The 13,206-nt window shown below is 42.3% G+C and overlaps 1 protein-coding gene across 3 annotated transcripts in view; it reads left to right on the forward strand.

Moving 5' to 3' along the window:
• LOC108249944 (NT-3 growth factor receptor-like) overlaps positions 1–13,206 on the forward strand; it is a 143,595-nt gene that overhangs the window by 106,280 nt on the left and 24,109 nt on the right. For all 3 annotated transcript variants that reach the window (XM_037980845.1, XM_017439615.3, XM_017439616.3), the window contains exon 15: positions 1,641–1,813. In XM_037980845.1, the coding sequence (XP_037836773.1) occupies positions 1,641–1,813 (173 nt within the window). The remainder of the gene's footprint in view (positions 1–1,640; positions 1,814–13,206) is intronic.

The following is a 13,206-nucleotide window of genomic DNA, read 5'->3' on the forward strand; positions in this document are numbered from 1 at the left end:
GTTTTAACACTGGATTTTAACTACTAATAATATACATCCCAGAGTTACATAAACAGAATGTGACTCTATAAGTGTAAAATTAACTCTGCTTTTGCACAAAGTCTGCTAACACCAAAACATTTAACACTTTTGAATTTGCTGTGTACTGCAAAAATATCGGTCTGTCTATCTTTCTGAACTCAATAATAAGGCCATCAAACACATTGCATTATCAATAACACAGGACTTTACTCATCCAATACAGGGACACCTCACTGCCTTCGGGGTGAAGTTATAGGACATTACAGTGGAGGAGGGCTCGTTTTAGGAAGTTTGATGCCCACAGTTATAGCGGCCCTAAATAACAGGCCCCACCAAGGATATCATTTTATGTTGAACCTTGAGTGATGGTGTTATGTTATGCTTTGTTTCATGCTGTATATCATTGTACTTGGTGATCGGAGTGCAGTGGCTGGTTTGTGGAAAAGAATTTCCCCTTGGGGACAATAAAGTCTAAGTCTAAAATCAATTTTAGAATGGACTGAAAGCCTGTAGAGACAAAAAAAAATAGGGGTGATGTGCTCACATTGGGAGTGTTGGTTAAAAGTGAGGCTGCAGCATTTTGTACTAGTTAAACATATCTGATGGAAAACTGAGGGATTCCAAAATATGAAGCATTGCAGTAGTCAAGCCTTGAGCTGATAAAAGCATGAATGGCTTTTTCCAGGTCAGTATGATTTAATAAAGGCTTAACCTTGGTTTAAAGATGTAACTATTAAAAGCTGTGCTTGACTACAGAAGCTACATTTTTATCAAACTTCAAATCCTTGTCAAAAGTCACCCCAATATGACTACCGTATTTTTCGCACTATAGGGTGCACTGGATTAAAAGACACATTGTCTGGTCACATTGAATGGTCCATTTTTGAACTTTTGTCATATATAAGGCGCATTGTTAACCTCCCAATTTTTGTAACTTTGTACGGACCGCGCTTCATTCAAAATAAACGATTTTGGTGCTCTAGCAGAACTGGTTTGCCTGTATCAGCATTTATATGAACCCTCTATGACAGATCACAAAGATAATCAAACTGTTCAAAACCCACGGAAGGATATTGCACCGACGTAAGGGTCAAGTATAAATGCCTACACCGCGCGCTGTGCACGCAGCCCTGCATGACACTTCAGCGCAACTATAACTGAGCCTCAATGCTGCAATTGGTCCGGCTTTGAAGTTTACCAAAGTCGTATTAAAACATTCCGACTTCTTACATATATAAGGCGCTCTAGATAATAAGGCACACTGTTGTTTTTTGAGAAAATTGAAGGCTTTTATGTGTAGTCCGTTATAGTCCGAAAAATACAGTAGGTGATAGTCACATCTAAAAAATAAGGGAAGTGCAATGACTGGGTGAGTTCCTGGTACCTACAGAAGGCCTAGTTTTCAGACTGCATGTAGAACAGCACTTTTAGAAAAAATAGAGAACTGTTAGAAATCAGAATGCAAAAATATTCAAAGCTAGTACTTGATTTTTTATAAGAGCAGCACATTCTCAAAGTTTATTTTTGTATCACCTGTAACAAATGTATATTTATGTTTAACATTAAACTTTAAAAAAAGAGAACAATGTGAGAAATATTCTGGTTTTTACTTTTTGCAGACACTGAAAGACCCAACACTTGCAGCCAGGAAGGATTTCCAGCATGAGGCAGAGTTACTGACCAACCTTCAACACGAGCACATAGTCAAGTTCTACGGAGTGTGTGTGGATGGAGACCCTCTCATTATGGTCTTTGAGTACATGAAACATGGCGATCTTAACAAGTTTCTCAGGTAAGTCCAGTTCCTAGAATCTACCAAAACAATAAACGTAAAAATAAATAATCAGAAACGTTCAAGTTTTATCCTGCACATATTGAGGACCAAAAGGACATAACAAAGAAAGAAGCAAATATTTTAAATTATTTATTTATTTATTTTTAATCTTTCATGTCAATGTACACTCACCAGCAACTTTATTAGCTACACTTAATTACTTGTTAACACAAATAGCTAATCAGTCAATTACATGGCAGCAACTTAGTGCCTTCAGAGATGATTTGCTGAAGTTCAAACCGAGCATCACAATGGAGAAAAACAGGGTTCTAAGGAACTTTGAATATGGCGTGGTTGTTGTTGCCAGATAAGATAGTCTGAGTATATCTAAATCTGCTGATCTACTGTAATTTTTACTCACAACCTTCTCTAGGATTTAAAGAGAATGGTCTAAAAAACAGAAAATATCCAGTGAGCAGTATTTGTGTGGACAAAAGAGGCTTTGTTAATATCAGAGGTCAGAAGAGAATGGGCAGACTGTTTTAAGATGACAAAGGCAACAGTAGCTCAAATAACCACTCGTTGCAAATAAAAGGTATGTATGGTGCATAATATACAGAGAGCCTTAAAGACAATTAACAATTAATATCAGAGTCCCAGCTCCGAACGGGAAGCTCCGAATCAAAGCTCTAGCCCATAAAATCAACACAGGATACTAAAGATATTGAAATACTGGACCAGAAGGAGGAATTAGGGAAAAGCAAGTCAGTCTGGTTCCCATGAGGAGAAAATTCTACATCGTTCCTTTAAATAAGTTCATTCTGTGAGAACCCATGGGACTTGGAATAGAAGTCATAACATAGTCATGGCTTATCAACAACAGGTGTTACACAATAATAAATTCCGCCATTACAGTGGACAATAAGAAATTGAAAAAAAAACATTGCCTTCTCTAATGAGTCTTGAATCACTGAACTCTAGTGGCTTCTACAGTCACTAGATTTTATTGGTGATCTAGTACACAATCCAGATCCTCCAATTTTTTAGTGACCCTATAGCCTTGACAGAGGTTTGCGCTCTCCAACTGGTTTAATTGAATTGATGACAAGAATAATTAGGGCAGTTCTGAAGGCAAAACGGACTTAAAACCCAGTACTAAAAAGGTATACCTAAAAAAGTTATCAGTACTCCGGACCATATCCCTCCCAGTCGACCAGGTACTGGAAGCCATGGCCATATTGTCTCACATCTAAGATACAACTAACTGTGTTGGCCAGATGATTATCATTGAGCAGGTCAGGTGGAGTGGGGATGGCAGGGGAGCAGAGAGGACTCTCGATGACTGGTTTCAAACACATGGAAGGTGGGATGGATCCTCATGGACGTGGGTAGTTGAAGACGGACAGCAAATGTGTTGAGGATTTTTTCCACAGGGAAAGGGCCTGTTGTATATTTGACTAATTAAATAATGAAAGGAGTCTGATGGAATTTTAGTTGACCTTTAGTGAACAAATATAGACAAACAAAGGTTACGTATACATGACAGCGTGTCGGAAAACTAAGCTAACAGCTCTGTTTTTTTCTTCTTCTGGTTCCTTTTATTTTCTCAAAGCATCATGGGATATGTAGTTAGTTCTGAACCAGATGCAACTATCAAATCGTAACTAAATCTATAAAATAACAACTTCAATAATTAATTAAATTATAATATCCCAAAACAAATTCTCAAATTCACAAATCCCCCCCCCCCCCCCAATAAACAACAGTTTATCTAAATTTCCAAAGGATATAGCAGCTGGATTGGTCTCCGCCATACAGTCCCGGCTGTCGTTCGGACAGCACACGATCTCACCAGTCCGTCACGGCCTGGAAACAGTTCTTCAATTCTTCCCAGCTTCCAGCTCTGCCTCGGAGTCTTGTCTTCTCCAATGAGCCCTATATCCCTACCTGCAGTTTGGACGGTGTCGGAGAGTCCCACCGATGCGCTGATCTTAAGTCCAACAAGTATTCCTTCCTCCATCGATTCCAGAAGTTGTTCATGAGTCTTTGCCTGTAGCGCCATCTCCGGGTCATCTCTTCCTTGGTTGCTGTTGGATGCTTGGTGTCAGCTAAGAATACTCTTGGAGGCAAACTAGTCAGTCTTTGGCCCACCAAGAAATGTGCAGGTGTCAGAGGCTGTGGCTCATCCACATCATTGTGCATGTATGTTAGAGGTCTGTAATTTATTATGGCCTCTGCTTAAGTAAGAGTCGTCCACATTTCTTCAAAACTTAGTTTTGCTCTGCCGAGTACCTTTTGTAGGATTACCTTTACTGACCTGACGAGTCTCTCCCAGAATCCTCCCCACCAGGATGCTCGTTCAGCAATGAACCTCCGAGAAGGGCATTGCCTTCTCGGAGAAGAAGTTTTGGAGCTGTGGATCCTTAATGCTCTCCCAGAGCTTCTTTAAATCTTGTTCAGCTCTCTTGAATGTCATGGTGTTATCTGAGTAGATAACTTTACACAAACCTCTTCTTGAGATTAATCTTTTTAGAGCCATCAGAAAGTTTTTTGTGGACAGATCTGAGACCAGCTCTAAGTGCACTGCTCTAGTTAAAGCACAGGTAAACAGTGCCACATGATTTTTTCATTGAGCCTTGTTCCTTTACATAGAGGGGCCCAGCAAAGTCCACACCGGTGACTTCAAATGGTGGGGATTCTGTTATCCTGTTTTTTGGCAGCGGTGCAGTTTTCTGTTGTCCCGCCTTGGCGTTGAATTTCTTACAAAATGTGCATCTTGACACAACCTTCTTTACCACTTGACGTGCTCTCACAATCCAATATCTTTCTCTAGTTTGCACTAAAGTGTCTCGTACACCTGCATGCATCGTTTTTTCATGTTGACATTGCACCAACTTTTCTGTGTATCTATGATGACCAGGCAAAATCCATGGGTGTCTCTCTCTGTATGAAAACTCAGATTGTTGCAGCCTTCCTCCAACAGAAAGCAGCTCATCTTCATCCAGAAATGGTTTCAGTTCTCAAACTTTAGAGTCAGTGTTGAGGCAGTTATCTTGCTTAAGCATAACAATTTCTGACTTGAAACATTGATTCTGAGTCACCTTTATCCAGTGTTTTTCTGCCTTTTCCAACTCTTCTGTTGTCAGTTCACCACTGATTTTTGTACTTGAGCGGGCATTTGTGATAAATCTCCATATCCAGGCTGTCACTCTGAGCACTGTTCTTAGTTTGCTGTATTTTTCCAGATCTAACACTGGTTTTAAGAACTCTGCATCTCGATTGACCAAGTGTACTGCAACCTGGTGTTTGGATCTCATTTCAGATCTCACCTCATCTTCCTGAACAGGTTCCTGGATGTTTTCTGACTGATCATGTAATGTTAGTCTGCAAGGTCCATGCCACCACCATGTGCTCTGGATCAGTTCTTGGACAGACAACCCTCTGGTGGGAAGATCAGCTGGATTGATTTTCACTTGGCAATGCGACCATGCATTGCCAGTTAGAGACTGGATATCTGTAACTCTGTTCGACACAAACTGCTTCCACCTGCCGGCAGAGCTTTGAATCCAATGCAGCACTATCATGGAGTCTGTCCATAAACTTAGCTGAGTTTGGTCAAGTTGAAGAGCTTTAATGAGCGTGTTCCAAAACCTGGCAGCTATTACGGCTCCCATTAGCTCCAGCCGTGGCAATGTCATCCTTTTAAGTGGAGCCACCCTGAACTTGGATGCCACCAGACTCATTTTCATTTCCCCTTCCTTAGTTTTTCCTTGCAGATAGGCGACTGCACTGTAGGCCCGTTCACTTGAGTCACAAAACACATGTAACTTTACATCCTGACTGTTCAGTTGTTGCATGTCTATTTTGTGCCATCGTGGGATCATCAACTGGTGCAGTTGAGGGAGCTCTGAACACCACTGCTGCCACTTCTTGGACAAATCAGGTGGCAGTTCTTCATCCAACTTCACTCCTCTCTCCCACATTTCTTGAAACAGACACTTAATTCTGATGGTGAAAGGGGTCAAGAAGCCTAACGGATCAAAGATGTGAGCAGACGACTGCAGGACGCTTCTTTTTGTGTTCCTTTTCTCCTTCAGAATGTCCAGCAATCCTCTGAGGTTGAATAGAAAATCATCCATTACTGGTCTCCACACCAAGCCCAAGACCTTTAGCACTGATCCACATGTCTCTGGTTGTGTAGTGCAATCCATTGAAATTCCTTGCCACATTTCTTTGTGCTCAGCTGAGTTCGTTATCCATTTACATAGCTCCATTCCTGCAGCATACATAATGTCCTTAGTTGTAGTAGTCACTGTGAAGGCCTCTTTCAACTCACTGGAACTTGAAATGAAGTAATCTACATAGAACAACCAGAAGTGGTAGAAACCATCAACTCATCTCTCTGACTGTTATTGTCTCAGATGTTTCCTTATAGTAGCTGCTAGTAAGAATGGGCTTGATGACGCTCCAAACACCACTCTTGTCATTCTGAGCACCAGCAAATGTTCATCTGTGTCATCAGTAGGTGGTCCTGAGAACCACAGAAATCTCACTGCATCACGGTCTCTTTCTGATAGCGATATCTGCAGAAATGCCTTTTTAATGTCTGCCATGTAGGCAATATGATGCAGCCTGAACTTGAGCAGAACACTCATCAGATCTGGGTTTAAATTAGGGCCTGTTATGAGACAATCATTCAGGGATGGGCTTCCCTCTTCATGAGAAGAAGCGTCAAACACAACTCTTAGCTTTGTTGTTGCCTTATCTTTTCTTATTACTGCATGATGAGGTAGATAGAATGTCACACTGCTTGCAGCCATTTCCTCTCTTGGCATATCCTTAGCCATTCCTTCCTTTAAGTAGTTCTGCACTACTTCATGGTATCTGTTGTACAGCACAACATCTGTCTTTAGTTTTCTTTTCAAACTCATCAGTCTTTGCTTTGCAATGCGGTAGTTGTCTTGGAGAGGCGGGTGAGTTTGTCGCCATGGCAGTTGCACTTGGTAACGTCCATCTTTAAAGGTGGAAGCTTCCTTAAACCGTTGCAACACTTCCAGATCTTCTGGGCTTTCTGACTTCTCACTTGTGATTCCCATGGACTCAAGCTCCCAGAATGCATGGAGCTGTTTGTCAATCTGGATGTCTTCATTGAGTTGAATGTGCATGCATGTTGTCTATGAAAAACTGGACATTACTACTGGGCCTTGGACCACCCAACCAAAGGCACTCTCAAGAGCTACCAAACTCTCCGTTAGTCTCTCTATACGGCCTGTTACTATTTGCCAGTAATAGTCAGAGCCAATTAGCACAGAAAGTTCAGGTTTATCTTCTCCAGGGAAATCTACAAATTGGAGACCTTGCCTTTCCATTTCATTGTGCACATGTTCGCCCGGAACCTTCATCATTGCTGCACAGACCTTTCGTGTCACTACTGCTTCTATTTCAACGCTCTGTCCCATGTCCCACGCATTTTCCAAGCATAGCTTCACTATGTTGCATTCAACTGGGGTGGGAGATGAAGAGCCAAATACATGAAGCATAAGTGTCCCTTGTTTTGTGACAGGTAGCTGCAGTGCTCTCACAACATTCTCGTGCACTAAACAACCTTGACTTCCTCCATCTAATAGACAACGAACCATCTTCCGGCCGGTAGGCCCAACCGCCCATGCCTTGGCTGTTTGCAGCAGCACAGTGTTTTCATTATTAGGCTTGGTTTCCTTAGTTTGGGGAATTACTGATGAAATAACGGTTTCCATATTGGTAGAGACTGCAGAGGCTGGGGTCTCGTTTTTATCACAAAGAGCTACGTGATGCCTGCCACCACATGTGGCACAGGACCCACCCTTGGATCTGCAGAATCTTGAGATGTGTTTCTGTCCTAAACACACAAAGCACCTGCCAAGCTTCTTCAGTTTCTCTTTGCGTGCTGACACCCCATGTTCTGGACAGTTTTCGACCTTATGTTCAGCGCTATTACAGAAGAGGCAGGTTTGAACCTTTTGATCAGCAGTGTGGAGTGCAGCTGCTGATGTCATGCTTGGTTTCCTTTGCTTTATGTCACTGAAACCATATGATTTACTGCATGGTCTGGGACCAGACGTGGTTTCCTTTTCATTATATGATCTCTTCATTTGCAAGGCTCTCTCTCTACTCTGAACTTCTTTCTGTAGAAACCCCAGCACCTGATGCACCTTCCACTCATCCTGATCTCCCCTCTGACGTCTGTACTCAAGAGCCAGTTCCTCCGGCATCATCTGGAGCAGTATTGGGCATAACATGCCTCCATATGTGTCTGATACTATTCCCAGTGACTCCAAACTTCGGATTTGAACTTCACATTCATCATACAACTGTCTCATAGCACTCACATCAGAGGATTTCTTTACAGGAGTCAAATTCAGGAGCTTTGACATGTGAGCGTTTATTATTAAGTCCTTTCTTCCAAATCTGCTTTTTAGTATTTTAACTGCAGCATCATAGTTACTGTCTGTCAGAGTGAGCCCTGCTACAGCCTTTGCAGCTGTGCCTGTGAGGTAAGTTTTCATGTATGTAAACTTCTCTCGCTTGCAAAGAGCTTCGTTATTTTGAATAACCGTCTCGTATTGGCTCCAAAATTCTTGCCATAAGCTAACATCTCAGTCGAATTTGTCAATTATTAGCCTAGGCAGCCTCACTGTAGCATTACTTTGCTGTGTGGAGTTTGCGTTGCTCTCATTCATTTGCGCCTGTTGGGGCTCTGTACTCACAGTTTCTAACGTCCTTATGACTCGGTTAGCACGTTCGTTCGTACTGATGATGCGGTCGTTATACTCCTCTGCGATTTCCGTCACCGCCTACACTTCGTCCAGCGGAGTATGCTCCTCAATAGCGCGTGGTTCAGCTCATTCAAACTGTCCCCATTTGCCATTAGCACAGCCAGCATTTCCCGCACACGTCCGACGTCCGGGTCGTCCTTTAATAATTCACTATCCAGCTGATTCAGTAGTCGCGTAGTAGAACTCCGTATTGTCCGGCGCTTTCTCTTTGTTCTTTCAATACGCTGTTCTCCAGTGTCCTGTCGCTCCATTCCGTTTTCCTCTTCATCAACCATGTCTCCTGCTTCCTGGGTTTCGGCACCAAAATGTTGTATATTTGACTTATTAAATAACGAAAGGAGTCGGATGGAATTTTAGTTGACCTTTAGTGAACAAATATAGACGAACGAAGGTTACATATACACGACAGCTTGTCGGAAAACTAAGCTAACAGCTCTGTTATTTTCTTCTTCTGGTTCCTTTTATTTTCTCAAAGCATCATGGGATATGTAGTTAGGTCAGAACCAGATGCAACTATCGAATCGTAACTAAATCTATAAAATAACAACTTCAATAATTGCTTAATTAAATTATAATATCCCAAAACAAATTCTCAACAGGGCCGTTGAAGCATGGAGCAAGTTTCTTGGGGATGTCTTTAAGATGGATGTCTCCTGTGGATAACCATACCTTTTGATCAACTTGGTAGACAGGAGCTCTGGAGCGGTGACGTTCTGCAAACCTTTTGTTCTACTCTGCGGTTCTCAGGAGGGCTTCTCTGGTCTAGCGCCAGACTCTGTGGCATCTGCAAAGGTGAGACTGAACAGAGGGGACCAATACATCAGTCTCCACACTGGGGAAGAGATGTGGGTTATAACCAAGAGATGCTTGAAAAGGTGACAAACCGTTAGCAGATGAGGTGCGAGAGTTATGTGCATACTCAATCCAAGGTAAGTGTGTGCTCCAAGAAGATGGGTTATTATTGATTATACACCTGAGGGCTGTTTCTAATTCCTGGTTGCATCTTTCCATTTGTCCGTTGGATTGTGTATGCTAAGCTGAAGTGAGACTGGATTTGTCTTCTAAGGCGGTACAAAAGGCTTTCCACACTTTAGACATGAACTGGGGTCCTCTGTCCGAAACAATGTCTACGGGGATTCCATGTAGGCGGAAAATGTGGAGAACTAGGAGCTGAGCTGTTTCAAAAGCGGTTGGCAGTTTGGGTAGCGGAATAAAGTGAGCTGCTTTGGAAAATCAATCAATGAGGGTTAGAAATATGTTTTACCTTCAGAAGGTGGCAGACCAGTAAAGAAATCCAGAGCAATATGGGACCATGGACGACTGGGAGTGGGAGAAGGCTGAAGGAGTTCAGCAGGGTGTTGATCCACTCTTATTACGGGCGCAGGTTTAGCAGGCTGAAACAAATTCTCTGATATTAGAATTTAGGGAAGGCCATCAGACATACCTTTTAGTAAACAAGAGCATTCAGTTAACCCCTGGATGACAGATGAGACAACGGTTAAAACTTTACTAACCATAGATTGAGGGACAAACATTTTACTTTGTGGTCCTGTTCCTGGGTCTGGTTCTGTTCTCTGTGCTTTTTTAATGTAATTTTTAATGCCTCATGTGAGCGAGCCAACAAAACAGGAGGAGATTTTATTCAGGACAGATTTATGCAGATTCAGAACATTGCAAGAGTACTGCCCCCACCCATAGGTCAGATGCATCCACCTTCACAATAAACTGTCCTGTGGGATCGGGGTGGCAAAGGATGGGAGCGGATGAAAAAAGGGCCTTTAACTCACCGAATGCCTTGTCTGCCTTGGGGGTCCAGGAGAAGGTCTTCAGGGTGGAGGTGAGTTGTGTGAGGGGCACAGCCACCTGGCTGTAGTTCTTGATGAATTGTTGATAAAAGTTGGTGAAGCCGAGGAAGCATTGTAGCTGCCTGCGGTCACTGGGAACTGGCCACTCAGCCATGGCACGGACTTTCTCAGGGTTGATGTGGTAGTGTCCCTGGTTGAAAATGAAACCTAAAAATGATACAGATGACACATGAAATTTACATTTTTTCGCCTTGACAAAAAGCTGATTCTCATGGAGCCTCTGGAGAACAGCACGGACATGGGACTCGTGTTGGACCTTATCTCGGGTGTACCCTTTTCTGGATTTGGCTGCAAACCTTGGATTCACTGGTATCTGACCATCCCAGCCACACTCAACCACCAGTCCCCGACATTCTTACCTGTTCTGGTCCGGCTCCCAAGCCACAACGTGAGTGCTGATTCCTGTTTCAACAATCCAGTTTGCCAAACGTCTACAATAAACACTTAAAACTTTGTCTGTGTCTGCATGTTCTGAATCCTGCCAAGCCAAGCCTTGTCACTTCAGGCAGAACCTCTCCCTTAACTGAGGAGGAAATAACTGACTTTAAACAGTTCTGCAAACAATCTTTACTCCAGGACTTAGCTCTTTTCTCCGACCAGTTAATGACAGAATTATGTTTCTGTAACCACAGGAAACCAAAAACTAACTGAGGGGAGGAAGAATCAAAAACAAAAAACTCACCAATCTCATGGTGGTTGCCTAAAATGATAACATGAAGGTTGGAGATCTTACAGTTGATTTTGGTGAGTGTATGACTCGTGATACTAGAAACTGACTGAAGATGACTGAGGGGTTGTGTGGGTATTTGTGGATGTCCAACAATGTCACTGGAGATCAAATTATGCTCTGCCCCGGAGTCACTGAGTAATGTGTAATCTGGCCTGTTCAGAAAAGGATAGTGGTGGGCAGAGACAAACGAGCCACAGGGGAAACAAAAAGATTACCCACCAATATCCCCTGGTTTACTGGCGGGCCTGGCCTTTTAACCGGGCTGGGCATTTGGCAACAAAATGACCCTTGGTGTCACAGTAGATGCATTCATTTGCCCCGAATCAATGTTGTTGTTTTTAGGGCGTCTACTAGGCTTGTCCCACCTTCATGTGCTCTGATTCGGACTCAGGTGATGGTGAATTGCCAACAGGCAACTCCACGGAGGGGCAGAATACAGATGACTGGGGATTCTGTAAGTTGAAGTCCCTTTCCTTTCTTCGTTCACATAACCGGTTGTCAATCTTAATGGGGAGAGAAATTAATCTATCCATACTGCTTGGCTCGTCTCTGGAATCAAGTTGATCTTTTATTTTGTTCAGACAATGAGTTTATAGACGCATCTTTGAGCGCCAGTTCATCCTATCCTGTTTCCTCTACGGTTATCCGGAAGTCGATTGAGTGTTCAGCCTCCTTCCCTGTCGAAGAGTGAGTAGACGTTTTGCTGTTTCCTCCTGCTGGAGGGGATGATCAAACACACATTTGAATTCTTGTGAGCATTTTCTAGTGAGTGTGAAAGCAAAAACGCCCTTTTAAAAAACACATATTTAAAATGCTTTTCCTTTTAAAACTGAAATGATGTAAGTAATTTTAGTAGCATGAGTTGGAAACAGGGATGGCGAGCGGGCAAAAGCTAACTGACACTGTAGTAAAAAACCTCCAGTAGAGGGTCTGAGATCTGGTTCACAAGATGGTATTATCTCCACTCTACCCCCACCACTTCCCCAGGGAAGTACCCAATGCCCAGTCCACCCTGGGACAACACTGTCCTGGCGCCAGTACCCACCACCCCTCAGTGGTGTGGAGGGCGGGGCTTGCTGCATCTGGGGCTAAGTGATGTATTTAATTATTGAAGACCAAAATCAATTCAAATTCCTTCTGTTATTTTTTCTACAAGCAGACATTCTCTCCATGGAAACAAAATCTAATAACAATCTTTTTTAAAGTTATATGTAAACAGTCTTATTTTTCCAGTTTATAAGTATTGCTTTTTTTTGCAAGGACTGCAAGGAGGGTGCGACACTTATGTTTCCGAGACTACTTTTGTGACGTCTCCAAGAAGACAAAGTGAGGGACAGACTGGAACTGTGTACTCTAAGCATGTTGATAAGTCTTCACAAACTTTTAAACAAAAGCCATACACAGGCAGACAATGCAAGAGGGCATGTAGATAGTTATCAGGTAGATTTCACATGCAGTTTGTGCACGTGTTAGTAAGTGAGAAACCTATTTGGAACATCCTTTGTCCTGTGTAGGGAATTCTATTAAGGATTGTATAAGCTGAAGGTTGGCATTTTGGGTCATTCTACAAGTCTTTATTCAAATTTTACTCCAAAACTTAAAATTTGTACCAGTAGATAAGTTTTTGAGAGTAGCTTTGGGGGTTGTAATTTAAGGAGGCTAATTATTGCTTGAGGAAGTTCTATGTTTTTCTGTTTAGTCTTAAATTTGAACTGGATTATAGACTTTATTTGGTGATATTCAAAAATTTTATGTTTGTCAATGCCATATGAATCTTCTTGAACATAAACGGGCCCGAAATCTCTTCCATCAAATATATTCTCTAAATGACTTATTATTTTACTACTCGATGTTGAAAAGTTAAGAGCCCTTTTATTTTGCAAGGTGTCTGTGTTGTTCCAAATGGGTGTACATCTGCATGGGAGAATTGAAGACTTATTCATTTTGAGGTATTCCCACCACGCTGTCAAAGTTGTACTGATGTTGATGCTGCTTAATTAC

This window comes from Kryptolebias marmoratus, linkage group LG17 (genome assembly GCF_001649575.2).
Source record: "Kryptolebias marmoratus isolate JLee-2015 linkage group LG17, ASM164957v2, whole genome shotgun sequence".
NCBI lineage: Eukaryota > Metazoa > Chordata > Actinopteri > Cyprinodontiformes > Rivulidae > Kryptolebias > Kryptolebias marmoratus.